At 52.9% G+C, this 15,296-nt stretch overlaps 2 protein-coding genes across 4 annotated transcripts; one reads left to right on the forward strand and one right to left on the reverse strand.

The window, feature by feature from the left end:
* Positions 1-669: 669 nt before the first annotated feature.
* Fndc11 (fibronectin type III domain containing 11) lies at positions 670-2,976 on the reverse strand. Of its 2 annotated transcripts, none has more exons than XM_048441370.3 (2): positions 2,861-2,976; positions 670-1,726 (listed from the first exon to the last, which is right to left on the reverse strand). In XM_048441370.3, exon 2 carries the CDS (start codon positions 1,714-1,716, stop codon positions 715-717), a length of 1,002 nt encoding a protein of 333 aa, XP_048297327.1. In that variant the 5' UTR covers positions 1,717-1,726; positions 2,861-2,976; the 3' UTR covers positions 670-714. The 2 variants fall into 2 exon arrangements, with proteins under 2 accessions (XP_048297327.1, XP_048297326.1); XM_048441369.3 differs by having other exon boundaries at positions 2,799-2,930.
* A 3,649-nt stretch (positions 2,977-6,625) lies between these two features.
* Srms (src-related kinase lacking C-terminal regulatory tyrosine and N-terminal myristylation sites) lies at positions 6,626-13,827 on the forward strand. 2 transcript variants are annotated; one of them, XM_048441363.3, is made up of 8 exons: positions 6,626-7,649; positions 10,132-10,253; positions 10,668-10,834; positions 11,506-11,647; positions 11,748-11,906; positions 12,382-12,530; positions 12,644-12,800; positions 13,051-13,827. In XM_048441363.3, the coding sequence occupies exons 1-8, from the start codon at positions 7,249-7,251 to the stop codon at positions 13,242-13,244; spliced, it is 1,491 nt and encodes a 496-aa protein (XP_048297320.1). In that variant the 5' UTR covers positions 6,626-7,248; the 3' UTR covers positions 13,245-13,827. The 2 variants fall into 2 exon arrangements, with proteins under 2 accessions (XP_048297320.1, XP_048297319.1); XM_048441362.3 differs by having other exon boundaries at positions 6,627-7,649; positions 12,382-12,563.
* The last annotated feature ends 1,469 nt before the right edge of the window (positions 13,828-15,296 follow it).

Below are 15,296 nucleotides of genomic sequence, written 5' to 3' on the forward strand. Positions count from 1 at the left end.
TTAACCTGGGTGGAAGACCTTAATGTCAAGGTGCCCTGGACAGCAGTGAGGAATGTTCACCTATGTGGGCTGAATATCAACAACTAGCAAGAAGAGTAATTGCTGCAGGGATGGTCACACTTTAGAAGCTAGGCACCACTGAATGTCTTAGAGAAATTCCCAGCCAGGCTTCCTTTCTGGGATCCTCACACACTTGGGGTGCCCATGAACTTCAGCTTACTTGGAGAGAATGTAAGATCTTTATTTTAAAAATAAGACATCATTTGGTCCTGGGCATCCTTGCTCCAAGCCATCTGGGATGCTAACACCAAGGCTATGATTGCCCTCAGTGGTGTCCAGACAGGACCAAAATATCTTCCTCAGGAATCTCAAGTTTAGGAGGCAGGTAAGGACACTGGTTCTGGCTGTGGGGGTGAGGGACTTGTGAGGTCTGAGGCTGAGGGACCTGAGTTCCCTTGGAACAGCTCTCATTATTAGAGGTGGCAGCCAAGTACCAGGGGCCAGCACTTCCTGCTCCAGTGGACTGTGGTCCTGAAATGTCCAGCCTGGGGCTCTCCTGGAAAAGACAGAAGGCATAGGGGTTCTGGGGCTTGTGGGATGCTGGGCCATCAGGAAAACACTACATGGTTGTTGTTACCTTAAGGCCTAAGTAGGGTTGTGTCTTTAATCTGGTGTGTGTATACTCCTCTTTATTAGTGGATAAATATTAGAAAATCATCTCTCAGAAGGTGTGGTCAGGGGCAGGCTGGACTTGCCCAGCCGACTGGGGGCAGGCCCTTCAGGGGGTCCTGGTGTGGTCTGCAAGGTGAGGCTGTCCCGCCATGGCTCATACACCAGGGTGTAGCTTTCTGCTCTCTTGATAGTGAACTTGTAGGTACGGTTGGGCAACAGGTTGTGAACATCAAAGGAGCAGGCAGCCACGGGGACTATGCCGCACTGTGTACACTCCTGTTGCGTCCGCGGCTCCAGCAGTTTGAAGCGCAGCTCGTACTGTTCCGGTGCTGCCGGTTGGATGGTGACAAACCAGCGTAGGCTGACCCAGTCCTGATGGGCCACTGACTCCTTCCGGTCGAACATAACTGGCATCTTAGTGCTCAACATAAGCCGGATGTGTGGGATTTTGGTGGCTCCAATGTCAGATACCAAGCGGTGCTTGACATGTAGGTGCCCTGGCACCATCATGGCCAGGAAGTTGTCCATGACAACTGACAAATCTGCCAACTGCTGCTCCACAAGCCCCCAGCCAGCCAGGAAGGGCCGTGGGTCAGGGGCCTCAAGCAGGGCATCCAGTGCCGCTCGGCCATGGTCCAGCTGTTCCAACAGGTCCCCGAGCAGCAGGAGCTGGATCTTGGTCTGTGCTGTGCCCACCTTCTTCATGCGCTGAAACTTCCAGGGGTCAATGAGCTGGAACATGGTGTTAGGCAGCACCAGTGGGTTCTGGTCACCCAGGGCCAGATGCTTAGGGAGGATCTCAATGTAGTAGGAACACTTCTTGAGTAGTTGCATGCGGGCATGGTGACGCTTGAGCAACTGGGGGCTCAGGTCTGTGGTCAGAAACTCACGCAGCACATTGCGACGCTCCATATAGGTCCTCCAAGCCTCCGGCTCCAGCAGCTGCTGGTCCTCTGCTTCCTCCACCTCCTCTGAGTCCAGGAAGGAATGGGGACTGTCCAGCTTCATTTTGTCCAGGGCCAGGCCTGTCACCTGGAAGTTCATTGTCTAGGAGCTGAGGGTAAGGACTAGGTATCAGCTGTGACAATTGGATGGGCTGTGCCCCAACCTAAGCCTTCTGCACCACATCAGCCTCTACCCCATAATGGCCTTTGCTCCATCCCCTGGACCACAGCCTTCTGAGCAGAGAGAGACCCATGGATGGAGAGAATAGTAGGCTGGGTACTGGACAAAAGCAGATGATGAAGAAGAAACTTCTATCAAGGTACCAGTTTTATGGTGATGAGCTAACCGGGCTGAGAGAGTGGGCTATAGGATCAGAGTGGTCTGGAAAGAAACTCTGGGATGTCAACCAGTTGTGAGATGGGTCAGGAGCCTCAAGTTCCTCACCTACCATGGATAATGGATGGTGCCCTTTAAGCTGTGGAGAAGCTTGGGATGACCCTTGGGATACTGATGTATCCCAATACCCATGTACCCCAATAGTCTCCAGAGACCTGGTACACCTCAGTACTGCTACTGTGCTTGGGGACTTTTTGATTTTGGCATAGCATCTCATTCTGTAGCTCAGGCTGCCCTCTAACTCCTGTGCTCAAGTCATCTCCTCATCACACCCTCTTGAGACTGCAGGGGTAGATGCTGTTGTATCTAGTTTATCCCAAAGGTGGAATTGCTGACGCCAGAGTCTTCCCTCCTCTCCTTGTGCCTCTACCAGGTCCCCAAATCTGGCTGGTATGCCACAAAACCCAGCAGCCAGAGCTTCCGGGAGAAAGGACCAACATCCTGCCAGTTGTCCCTGGCACTGGGCCAGTGGTTTCACTTGGAAGTTTCAGGTTGTGGAAACTGGGGTCTAATGAGAAGAGAACTAAGAGACTGGATGACTGGCTCAAGGTCAGCCATACCTGGAGGGCTTTGACAGGCGTCTGGGACGGGACGGCAGAGAATGGTTCCTGGCTGAAAGCAAGCTGAGACCAGGGCCCCAAGACCCTGAGCCAACACAGTCCCTTGCAGCGAGAAAGCTCGATGGAACCCTCCAAAAGTTACTTTCCCCGTCTGTTATCCCATTTTCCCGGTGGAGACTACCCACCTCGAGCCCCTGGCTATGCCTCTCCAAACCCTCTACCTACCACTCCTCTTCCGGATCACCTCCGTGAACCCCAGCCCCCCTCTGCAAGAGCCTGGCGCCCACCTCCTCTGCGGAGTCCAGCGGGAGCCGCAGGTGCACTGTCTGGTCAAAGCTCCGCCTGCTTCTGACCCACCTGTTGCCATGGGAACCACTGGCCCTTGTGACGCGGCGCACTGGTCCAGGTGTAGGGAACTCTTGATTTAAGGGCTAAGCTCAGACACGCCACAGCAGGGATTTACGTTCAGGGCCGCGCGGGTTTGAAAACAAGCTCAACCTTAGCCCTACTGGCTGGTGAAATTGTTCCCTGGCTTCGTGCCGCCAGACGCCCAGGAGCCACTATGGTGGCTGGGTTGACAGCTTGGCCTAAAGTGGGGTTCCCTGAATCACAGTAAACTTGTATCTTTGAGTGGGACAGCGCTGACTTCTGGGGCCCAAGAAGACCGTGGTTGCCAGTGGAGTTCAGGAAGGGAGTGCCCCACTTGACATTCCAAATCAAGCTGTAGCCTGCGGATCTCAAGGAAGATAGAAAAAAGAGGAAGAGATAAATAGGATCTTCTTAGCAAGCAGTCAGCAAGGCAAAGGGTGCTGACTTTCCCAGACCTTCGGAAACTCATGTCCTGTCCCCTCTAGTCTAGGTAAACGGGGTCTCCATAGCTTCAAGGGTCCTCAAAGGAATTCCCAAGTATGAGTCACCCTCATACTACAAACTGGGCTCTGGAACCCTGAATTTACTACCCAGATCCCTCCTCTTTAAGAGCCTGCTTGGGTCCCTCCTCTTTAAGAGCAAGGGTCCCAGACACCTGAAAGCTGCAGGCTCATTTCCATACAGTGGTTGTCCTTCCACAGAGCTCCCAGCCCTCCTGGTGGCATCTAGCAAGCCAGGAAGTAGCTTTCCTACTTGTCAATCTACACTGACTACAGGTCTTGGAGGGCCTGGAGGAGGAGGAAGAAGTGACAGATGCTGGTTCTGTGCTCCTCTAGGGTAGTCATGGCGGCTAGTGTTGGGAGTCTCGAGTATAAGAACTAGATTCCCCTTCTCCACCCTAAACGAAAGGGATGCCATCCGAAGGTCCAGGAGGGACAAACCACAGGAAGAATGCCAGCTCCCCAGCTCTTCCTCAGGAAGGACATGGGTGAGGCTCACTACCCTCTTCTTGGGGGTTGGGCTTGCTCCGGGCTTATGAAAGTTCCTCAGTCCCACTCTATTCCTCTTTTTTCCACTACTCTGTTTTTTTAATTTTACCATATGTATATGGACCATGAGCAGGGGTTAGAAGAGGGCATTGGATTTCTTGGGACTGGGGTGGTTATTAATCCAGCAAGTAGATGCTGGCCACTGAACTCAGGCAGTCAACAATAACAAGTGCTTGTAACTTCTGAGCCATTTCTCCAGCTCCCCTTATTTTTAATTAAAAATTTCATTTTGAGGTGTGCACAGACAGTCCCACGCAGGTTTTGCTGTGTTTTTTGTTTGTTTTTCACAAGGGTGTTACCATGTAGCTCCCACTGACCCGAAACTCTGTCGAGCAGGCTGGGTTCAAACTCAGAGATCCACCTCCCTCTGTCTCCCAAACTCTGGGATTAAAAGGCATGCACTCACTACATGCACCGCAACTCCTGGCTCACTGCAGATGTGAAGAAGGATGATCCTACAATCCCACTTACCCTTCATCAATTTTCCCAGATACAGATTCTTGAAAAGTTGAAGTACAAGATTATGCTAGTAAACAGGGTAAGGTCTGTGGCCCCAGAGACACCTCATGGAGTCCGGCAGGGCCAGCCTGTCTCCAAGTCATCCCTTGTCTTAGTTTTTATTGCTGTAACAAGATACCACACAACCAAGGCCACTTAAAGAAGAGTTTATTGGGATCATGATCATCATGGTAGGGAGCCTGGCAGCAGGCAGGCAGGTATGGTGCTGGACCCGTAGCTGAGAGTGCACATTCTTATCTGCAAGATGGAGGCAGAGAAAACCAACTGGAGAGGGCTGGGCTTTTGAAACCTCAAAGCCCCTCCCACCCATGACACACCTCCTCCTTCTAGGCAAACCTAATCCTTCCCAAATGATCCAACTAACTGGGACCAAGGGTCAAATATGTGAGGCTATGGGGCCATTCTCACGTAAACCACCACATTCCATTTCCTGACTGCCACAGGCTTGCGGTCATATCATGATGCAAAATGCACTTAGTCCATTTCAAAAGTCCTCATAGTCTTTTTGGAGTCTCAACGCGGTTTAAAAGTCAGTCTCAAGGGACTCAAGGAAGTCTCTTAATTGTAAACCCCTATAAAATTAAAACCAAAAGGCAAATTACATGCTTGCAACATACAATGACACAGAATATACAATTCTGTCTGTTCTGGTCCGTGGAAATGGGTGAGACGCTTTTTGTTTGTTTGTTTTTCTGAGAACTGAATCCCACAAATTCTCTCTCTTCTCTGATCTTGGGGAGGGACTGAACTCTCCTCATCTATAGGAAGAGGAAGAAAACTCCTCTACCTTGAAGCTTTTCTGACAGCAATTCTTGGCCTCCTGTCCTCTCTCAGCATTTCCTTGAGCTGATAAAAAGGTCTGGGGACAAGGACTGGAGAACAGGTCATTGGACAGAGCAGAGTCCTCTACTCTTGACCACCAGCCTGTCTTTGGGCTCCAGCTACACATAGAATGCACTGAGTCACTGAGATCAGGACCCAGAGGCTTTAGGGGCAAGGGAGTATCCAGGAGGAGTCTACACACTCAGTGCCCTGGGCCTGACCTCACCATAATCAGTGCAGAGGGGGTTCTCCCTGAGGCTTCTCATCTTGAAGATAGGAAGCTTAACTTCTTACCAGGGAGGTACATCGATAACACTGAGGACTTGGGTGTGAAAATCTCCATTTATACCCAGCAAGGCAGGTAGGTGTGAGCATTGAGGCCCCTTCTGGCACTCCCCAAATTTTATATTCGTAATTACCTTTTCTGGACACCCACCCGGCTGTATCTCTATGACATGGAGCTTGTGCCTGAGGGTTCCTGTCCCTTCCTGACTGCTGAAGCCCACTAGGATTCAGCTACCTGGGATGCTGGAAGGGCAAAGCCAGTAAGTTCATAGGTATCTCTGGTATACTGGAACTTACAAATTGCCCCGGGTTCTTCAGATAAAAGTCTCTGCTTGTCTAGGGTAGATGGGGAAGGAACCTGTTCGATATGTTTGAAGTATAAGCAGCAATTACATATGGAGGCTTAGTAGTAATCACTCAGGTACTAAGGTGCGGTGTTTGGAAGAGAGAAGCCAGCAAGGGGGCAGGCAGTCTGTAGGTGAGACCCCCCTCCGCAGACTAAAACAGGAATATATTCAAGAACTGAGCTTGCTGGAGTTTGGTTCCCATTTCCTGACTCAGGAAAAATTGGGTGGCAGGTAGCTGCTTCATTACACAGACAGAAAATTTAGGATTAAGTGAGAGCTTATCTGAGGCTATCCCCTGCCCTTTGCTTGAATCTGACCATATCCCCAACCTGGACTCCTAGATCTCTGTCTCCTCCTCTCTGCAGTTGTATTAAGCATCTCCTGGCTATGAAGTGACTCAGACATCGTATTCCAGCCACACCTCCTATGTACCTCATGGATTCCCCTGAGATCACTATCACCATTTTTCAACACAGGACCAGGATGCCAAGAGCTTACTGTGTGTTGAGCATTTACTCCAGAGGCCACTGCTAAGTTGGACTGGCTGCCCATACCTACTGGCATCTGTCCTGTTGGGAGTGGTGTGGCAGGCAGGGGTGGGAGTGAAGTGGTGGGTGGGGTAGGAGGTGTGTATGGGAGGTGGAGTAGTTATGTCAAAGAATTAGCTAACATTTAAAAAGCCAAATAGTGTTTCATAGAAATCTGGCCACTGGTGATGAGCTGCTCCCTCTATAGACCCTACTGTCCTAGGGCGACTGCTGGTTGCATAAGCCACGCTAGCAAGACAGAGTGAGCCTCTGCAACCTGTGTCTGGGAGTGGGGAGGTAAGGGCAGCTTGTTCCGGTGGGCCCTCCTCTCCCCGCCCCTTCCCATAGGCTCCGCCCAACTCCGTCTCGCTGAAGGAGCCTACTGCAGCACAAATCTCTAGCCCAGCTGCTTTTAACCCTAGCCGAGATCCTGCTTTCCAGCGCACACAGCTGTGGAAGGATAGGAGGAGCAGCCTGTGTGGACCACGCATTGATACACCATCCAGGAAACTGACACGTGTTGTGTGCCTGATTGAGGAGCCCTCTGTAATGACCTCCAGGGTTAGGGTTAGGGTCTGTGTCACCTGTCACTTCCCATCCCGTGCCGAGTAAGAACGTGGGCAGGAAGCACGGAGTAGCCTGGCTGTCCCACCAGCCTTTCCAGTTTCTTCCGCGCACCCTGGGCTCCTTGGTGCATGGCTGTCGTGCTCAACCGTCTTAGCGGCAGCACTGAAGAGTACTGACCCAAGTCGGCTCCATGCGCCTCCGTCCACACCCAGGCCCCCTCGGCATGGAGCCTTTCTTCCGGAAGCGGCTCACTTTCTTGTCCTTCTTCTGGGATAAGATCTGGCCAGCCGGTGAGTCGGACGAAGACATCCCCCGGATACAGGGACTCGACGACAATCCCGTGCTAGAGCAGCCCGCTGCAGTTGAGCCTTGCAGCTTTCCCGCCCCACGTGCCCGACTCTTCCGCGCGCTCTACGACTTCACTGCTCGGTGTGCAGAGGAACTGAGCGTCAGCCGCGGGGACAGACTCTTCGCCCTCAAGGAGGAGGGTGACTACATCTTTGCCCAAAGGCTCTCTGGGCCGCCCAGTACCGGACTGGTTCCAGTCACCTACCTTGCCAAGGCCACACCTGAGACACCCTCGGACCAACCGTAAGTATCTGGGCTTGAGAGATAGGGCTAAAAGGCTGCCGTGCCCAGTGGAGTACATCAGGGTTTTGAGAGTAAGAAATACCTGCTTACAGTCAGGGAGGGCGTATAGAGTGTGTGCTGGCACTGGGCTGGGCAGGCAGGTGTGGCATGACAAGAAGAGGGGGAACCCAGGACTGAGCAAGTCCGGGGAAACCAATTGCTGGATAGACCAGGTGACATACATAGCATTGCACTGCTTGGAAAGCTGGGGGCCACACCTGAGCCTTCAGGTGGCTCTACAGGGTCCCCAGTACTTCCAGGCACTGTAAACCAGGGTAGAGCCAATTGTTCACCTGCCCCTCTTATCTATCCATATTCATCCAACCACCTCAAATGGAGTCTAAGTGTGAGGCAGATATTGCTCTGATTTGTTTTGGTTGAGTGGGTGTGGAGGATAGCCTTCTCTTTACCTCCAAAGTTGGGCAGTCACTGGCAGCGAAAGGCTGGTTTTGATGCCCAAGTCTTGCATACCAGCCAGGATGCAGCAGGGTCATGGGTAGGAATCTGTTGAAAGTTCAAGAGTTTGTCTAGGAAACTGTCTCTGGTTTTGCACTCAGCTTGTCCTGGCCTGAGTCCTCTGCATACCAACCTCTGGCATTAGCATTGCTCAAATCAATCTCTAACCTCATGAGGACCCCTCGGCAGTAACAGCTTCCCGGGAGGTTTTGTGTGGTAGGTAAAATGGAGTCATAGAAAGGGATCCAGACACTTGCCCCATGCCTGCTTGCTGGCCCTCAGCAGTGGGTAGACTGGGCCAAGTAGCTGTTTGAGTGAAGGTCTCAGGTACCCAGGTGTGGGAGACAGAACTTGTGAACTGGTCCTGTGGGCTGCAGGCAGGGCAGGCAGGGCTGGGCTCAGGGAGGCAGCGCTGCTAGTGGGAGAGTTAATGACTGCTTGAACCTGAAGATCAAAGAGCTGACCACACTTCCAGTGTCATTAGTCCCAGACACCTGGCCCTATAATCCAGGGAGAGACCCTGGAGGCATATCCTCCACAGTTCGACTGTCACAGAAGCCCAGCTGTGTCCCATAGTGGCTTGGATCCTGTCACGGCTTCAAGGAAAGACTAGGGCTGTGTTGGAGAAACTCCCACTTCTGGGCCCCCACAGACTTGTCCTGTTGTCCTGTTACTCTAGGGGCTCTTCATCTGCCAGAAAATCTCAATTCCCTGCCCACAGATCCTATAAGTAATGGCTCTGGTTCTTAGTAGGGAGACAGGAAGCATCAAGGGTCTAGACTTCCAGATTCTGAAATGAGTTTGTGGACTTTCCTGAGCCTGCTACGTAGCCCAGGCTCCGTTTGTATCCTTGACATCCCTCATCTCCCTTTAGCCTGCCAATACTAACCCTGCTTCTCACATCTTGGCCTCTGTCCACTCATTTGCTACTATCTTTTGGTTCCAGCTGTGCTCATCCCCCCTGCTCCAGCCCAGGCCCACACCCTGGCCATGCCAGTTCTTTCCCGTGTATCCCTAGGAGTGGGCCTGGTTTGTCTGCTCTTCTGTGAGCTGACCTGAGTCACACTGAGTGTTCCCTATTATCTTGCCTCCATCTGAGGGGACTGAAGGACTAAGCTCACAGGCCTCTTCTTGCATGACTGTGGTCCCCAGCACACTGGGTTCCTGGAAGCTCTCACAAGAGGAAAAGCTTGGATAGGAAGTTGACCAGCTGTGGAACCCTGTTTGGAGCTTGGGGAGCAGAGGTGCCTACAGGGACTTTGTCTTTCTGAGGTTGTTTCTGGCTCCTAAGAATAAAGGGAGTGGCCAGGCAGAGTGGTATATGTTTCTAATTCTAGCACTCGGAAGCTGAATCTTTGAGGCCAGCCTTGTCTACATAGTGAGTTCCAAGCCAGCCAAGAGGCTGGTCCACCTAGGCATAGCCCTTCAGAGGGCAGGGGGTACTTAGAATATGCCCTTCCCCTTAGCCTTCTACTGTCTGCTTCCGCTAACATCCTGCCCACCCTGCCTTAGCCTTCCTCTTCTGAGGTACCCAGGTCCCATGTAAGCCAATCTCTCAGATGAGCCATGCCCAGACAGGTAACACCCCTGGTTCTTTCCCTGGCCATACTAGCAGCTCTGTGGGTACTTCTGGGACAGTTCACTGGGGACCTCAGTTCCCTGTGGACCCCCACAGGAACTCAACAAAGTCTCAAGTTGGGGGTTTTGGTCTTTGTCCAGGGATGTTAACTTTTGTGAGGCTTAGTAGTCACATTCTGAGCAGGGAACGAGAGTTATATCAAAGAAACAGAATCAGTAGCCCAGGTTAGTAGACAGTCATACCTGTGCGAAGAAGATTCCAGTCACCTGATAGTGGTGGCCTGGGACCTCAGCTTCAGGCACTGAACACATTTTCTCCCCGAGAGGCAGTAGGGCATTGAGGCCTCACACCTTTGCCAGGGTCACATGGCTGGGCCTGAAAGATGACTGTTGTGTCCTGGATTTACAGCTGGTACTTCAGTGGGATCAGCAGAACTCAGGCCCAGCAGCTGCTCTTGTCTCCTGCCAATGCACCGGGGGCCTTTCTCATCCGGCCTAGCGAAAGCAGCATCGGGGGATATTCCCTGTCAGGTACTCAGACAACCCCCCAAGACCTCATGTCCTGGGTCGGGCATCTTGCTCAGCTCTACTTGGCCAGACCCTCTTGACTGTGGAGTGGTTCATCCCTATACTGGAAGCCCTTATATAGACAAGCTGGTCATCAAGCTCCTCCCTTCCTTTCTTCTACTTTCTCTCTCTCCCCACTTTCTCCATTCACCACCTAGCAGACTTAATATTTCATCCAACATGTACCTACTCAACACTCTTTGTCCCCAGACCCCCTGGCTGTCCTGTGGCCTGTAGCTTCCCATGTCCTCTCTTGCACAGAGTATTGTTGACCTCAGTGACCCCCATGGCCAATCTGAGCGAAGCCACTTGGGATGTTGGGGTCTGGGTAACTGAGGCAGGTACAGCCAAGACAATGTTACTCATTTCTGTCTCCAGTCCGGGCCCCAACCAAAGTCTGCCACTACCGCATCTGCATGGCACCCTGTGGCAGCCTCTACCTGCAGGAGGGCCGGCTCTTCCCCAGCCTGGATGCATTGCTCGATTACTACAAGACCAACTGGAAGCTGATCCAGAATCCTCTGTTGCAGCCCTGCATACCCCAGGTGGACCTGAGACATTCTCCATATCTGGGGATCACCGAGAACCCTATCTTAGAGTCTCTTGGCAAGCCTCTAGCCTAGACTTGGCCAGGGAATACCCAGTGTCCAATGGCTTCTTTATTCTGATGGGATTGCCCCATTCACCAGTTTTATCTCCTCTGAGGCTGTTGGAAGACTGGGGACCCTAAAGGGGTATAGGATGCACCCAGTTCTGTCAGGCATCAGGAGAAGTCAAGACTAGTGTTGGAAGGCACCCAGATCTGCTTCAAGTCCTGAGGGCAGAAGCTGAGAGAGGAGATATTGTTTTCCCTAGTATCTGATATTACTGGGTGCAGGGCAGCAATCTGGTTCCTCTGGTTTTGTGATGACAGCCTAGCCAGGGGTTATAATGAGTGTTTGGAGACGGATGTCCGGCTCTGGTAAAGCGGCCGCATAAGTCCCCAAAGCAATTAGCTTCATAGCTCTGGGCTTGGCCTCCTGGAGGTCAGTTCTGGGCTCCCCTTTTCCCCTGACAGGGCCCGGAGTGAGGGAATGCTGGGGAGGGAAAGGCTGAGACCTGATGCTGGGGTTCTTCCTGAGACTCACAGGGAGGCTAGGTTCAAATAGAAGCTCAGCCTTCCTGCTCACTCTGCTGGGGGAGTCTTAGGCAGCACACTGAGTGTCCCTTCCCACAGGTGCCCCTGGCTCAGGACGAGTGGGAACGGCCACGATCAGAATTTGTCCTTCGGAGAAAGCTGGGTGAAGGCTTCTTCGGTGAGGTGTGGGAAGGCCTGTGGCTGGGCTCTATGCCTGTAGCGGTGAAGGTTATCAAATCAGGTGAGGCCTTGCTACCAGGCTTGGGCAGCACTGCCCTCTGACCCCGAAGCCTAGGGCAATGGTGGCCATGCACAGTCCTGGAGCGGCATCTTTTCCACAGCTGACATGAAACTGGCAGACCTCACTAAGGAGATTGAAGCGCTGAAGAGCTTGAGGCATGAGCGGCTGATCCGGCTGCACGCCATATGCTCCCTGGGTGAACCTGTGTACATCGTTACTGAACTCATGGGCAAGGGCAACCTGCAGGTCTACCTGGGCAGTGAGTGAATACCCTCCCTGAAATTACCCTGTAGTGGCCACATCTGCCAACCCTCATGGTAACATTCAAGTCCTGGGTCCACAAAAAAGAATCCTGAGGCCTTTGGAAGGGACACATGTGGCCCAGGATGCAGACATCTGGTCCTACTGAGCCTCTGATCAGCAGAGGCATTGAGGCCAAGGGTCTGGGCCAGGCCTACATTTGACTACCTTGGACCCAGTCTGGGTAAAGTACTATCTCTCTTGGGGGTCCAGGGAGGTGCCAAGAAGCAGCTTGCACTGGGGCCTGTGGTGAGTGCAGGGTTTTCCCTTTTTCATTTTATTTCTTGCCTACTAGGCCTCAGCAGGTGGTGCTCTCACTTTCTCCGAGATGGGGGAGCCAAGGCAGAGGAAGACTGTGTGCGTACATGCACTTGTCTTACTGGCTATCAGCCTGTGCCCTCGGGAGTTCCGCCACCCCACCCCTCTCTCTGCAGGCCCGGAGGGAAAGGCCCTGAACCTGCCTCATCTACTGGGGTTTGCCTGCCAGGTAGCTGAGGGCATGAGCTACCTGGAGGAACGACGGGTTGTACACCGGGACTTGGCCGCCAGGAACGTGCTCGTGGGTGATGACCTCACCTGCAAGGTAGCTGATTTTGGCCTGGCCAGGCTGCTCAAGGTCAGTGGGGCTCTAGGCTCCTAGCCCCTGCAGAGGGGAAGGCATTACTCTGAATTCCCCACCATTACCCTCATCCCCAGGATGATGTCTACTCCCCAAGCAGTGGCTCCAAGATCCCTGTCAAGTGGACAGCACCCGAGGCAGCTAATTACCGTGTCTTCTCCCAGAAGTCAGATGTCTGGTCCTTCGGCATCTTGCTGTATGAGGTCTTCACTTACGGCCAGTGTCCCTATGAAGGTGAGCCATCCGAGAGGAAACTATAATTCATCATAGCAAGTTTAGTCTGAGGGAGGTAGCCTGGGGTCCTCCCTGAGAGAAGAGATACACCCTGCCCTGGGAGTCACTGACCCCAAAGATACCTGGGTAGGGGTTGGAGTACCAGCACAGACTGGTCTTGCCGAGGCTGGGATTGGGGGAGTCTCTTTGGTGTCACCCAGGCAGAATCAAGGCAACTGCTGCCTGGCCCCTCTTGCTGGCCCCTTACCAGGAATGACCAACCATGAGACACTACAGCAGATCAGCCGTGGATACCGCCTGCCACGCCCAGCTGCCTGCCCAGCAGAGGTCTATGTGCTTATGGTGGAGTGTTGGAAGGGCAGTCCTGAGGAGCGTCCCACCTTTGCCACGCTGAGGGAGAAGCTGAACGCGATCCACAGGCGGCTCCACCTGAGCCTCACGTGACCAAGTCTCCAGTCCCACAGGCAGCCATTCCAGTAACTGCTTCCTGAAGGGTGTCTCCCAAGGGAACACTTGTCACTAACACACACGGGAGATGCTAACACCTGGGAATGGCAACAGCCCGCGAGAAACAAACACTGGGGCTCCTTCACTGACATAGGCTGGTACTTCCATGTACCCACCAGACGGATGCATGCAGACAGGGCCTGGTCATGAGTACTCGCTTAGAAGTGAGGGCTGATGTCCTCCTCCTGGCATAGTTTGAATCCCTGGTGTTTCCAACCTGTTGATGATAAAGTATCAAAGCTGTAAGAAAGTGCTGGACAAAAGAATTCCAGCAGAGCCAGCTGTTTCCTCCCTGCCCTTACCTCACTCTGAGCTTCCTCCGCTCCCTCCTAAGATCAGGGATGAGAAGCCCAGTTTCTCTCAAGTCTTACTGTGGGTTTGATGGACTATCCAGTGTGAGGGTTCCCAAGCTGGGTACTCAGAGGAGACAGTGGCATCACCTGCCCACGCCCACTGCCCGACAGGTATGGGCAAACCTTAGGTACACAGAGTCAGCTTCAATAAACGTGTTCCAAATGGATTCACATACCAGTTCCCAGAATGGAGTGCTGGAGACTCTAAAAGATGGGAGGAAGAGTTGAACCATACCCAGAGCCAAAGCAGCATTCCAGTGTGGACCCCCACGATAGTAACAGTGAAAGTGGCTGGGGCCAAGTGAACAGCCCCTTCCAGCTCCCTGGCCTGGGGTTGAAGTCAGAAGGCTCTTCAGTTTCAGAAAGGGCAGACTGGTGTGGTTTGGTGGTCAGAACTCCTAGACCTTTTCCAGATGCAGAAGGATGAAGATATAGGTAGGATTCTGACAACCAGACAATCTACTTTCTGGGGCAAAGCCCCTGTGGGTCACTTTTGTGTTTGAGCGTGACGCCTGGAGAAGCTGGGTCTTGGATCACTCAACACGTTAACCAGGAGCAGTATGCTGGGGATTAGGGGCCTTTGCTGGGGACCCAAGGCCATTTTACTCTCCCAGCAGCTGTGTCCAGAAGGCTGGAAGGCAGAAAGCCTGGCAGTCCCCTAGAGGACATGGAATGTGGGGCCAGCTCTGCACCCACTGAGGCCAATTTGTTCATGATCACCAACCATATTTGTGGGTTGGGTAACAGGGAACTGGGAGCTGAACTTCACGTGTGACGTGTTAAGTTACAGCCAAGAGTTTGGGGCTTAGCCAGTCATGGGCTTTCTCGTGGGGAAGCAGGGCTGAATGAGAGGGACTGAGGGCGTGGGTTGTATCATAGATGGAGGTGGTGAGAACCCAGTCAGCCTGACTGCAGGTTCAGAACTGGATGTTCCTAAGAGCTGTGGAGTCCAGGCCGACAGAGTGTGCTGATGTTGGTCTCTGTAGGTGGAAGGGGCAGTTTGGATTGGACTGAGGCATGGCCCTGCCTCTGCCTTAACCTACAGCTCTGATCTCTGGAGGGGAAGAATCTGGAACTGGCAGTTGGCTGCGGGGGGCTCCCTGCTTTGCCAGCCCACAGAGCAGCAGTGTGGGTCCAAGGGCTTGCATGGTATAAGATGGTAGCATTCTGATGTTAAGAGGCTACCATGAGTCAAACCAGGAGGACACTAGAGACAGGATGGCACAGCCTGGGGAGAAAGATGGCGCTGGGATTGTAGCCAAGCCACAAAAGCAGGTTTGGCTGGGTCTTGGCACATTCCTGTGTGTTTAGTCAACCAAAGATGAACAGGTTTGACCCTCCTTGGAGAGGCCAAGGACTTTTGAGCTACCCGATGTATCTTCCATTGAGCTGCCCACAGGTCTCATCTAGGGGCATGTAGCTGTCTGGGACACAGCTTGGACTCAGAGGCTCAAGACTCGAGGGCTCTGGAGGGACAAGGGAGGCAACCATGGAGTTCCTGAGGCTGACCTCTGCCTGTACCATCCGTATTCCTTTCCTCTTCCTGCAATGCCTCTTCCCCACACTTTATGGGAACTGAGTTGGGCTGGGTTGGTGTGAAGCTACTAAGTAATACATGTTGCTGTCCTGAATCCTA

Source organism: Myodes glareolus, chromosome 10 (assembly GCF_982192425.1).
Source record: "Myodes glareolus chromosome 10, mMyoGla1.1, whole genome shotgun sequence".
Classification (NCBI taxonomy): Eukaryota; Metazoa; Chordata; class Mammalia; order Rodentia; family Cricetidae; genus Myodes; species Myodes glareolus.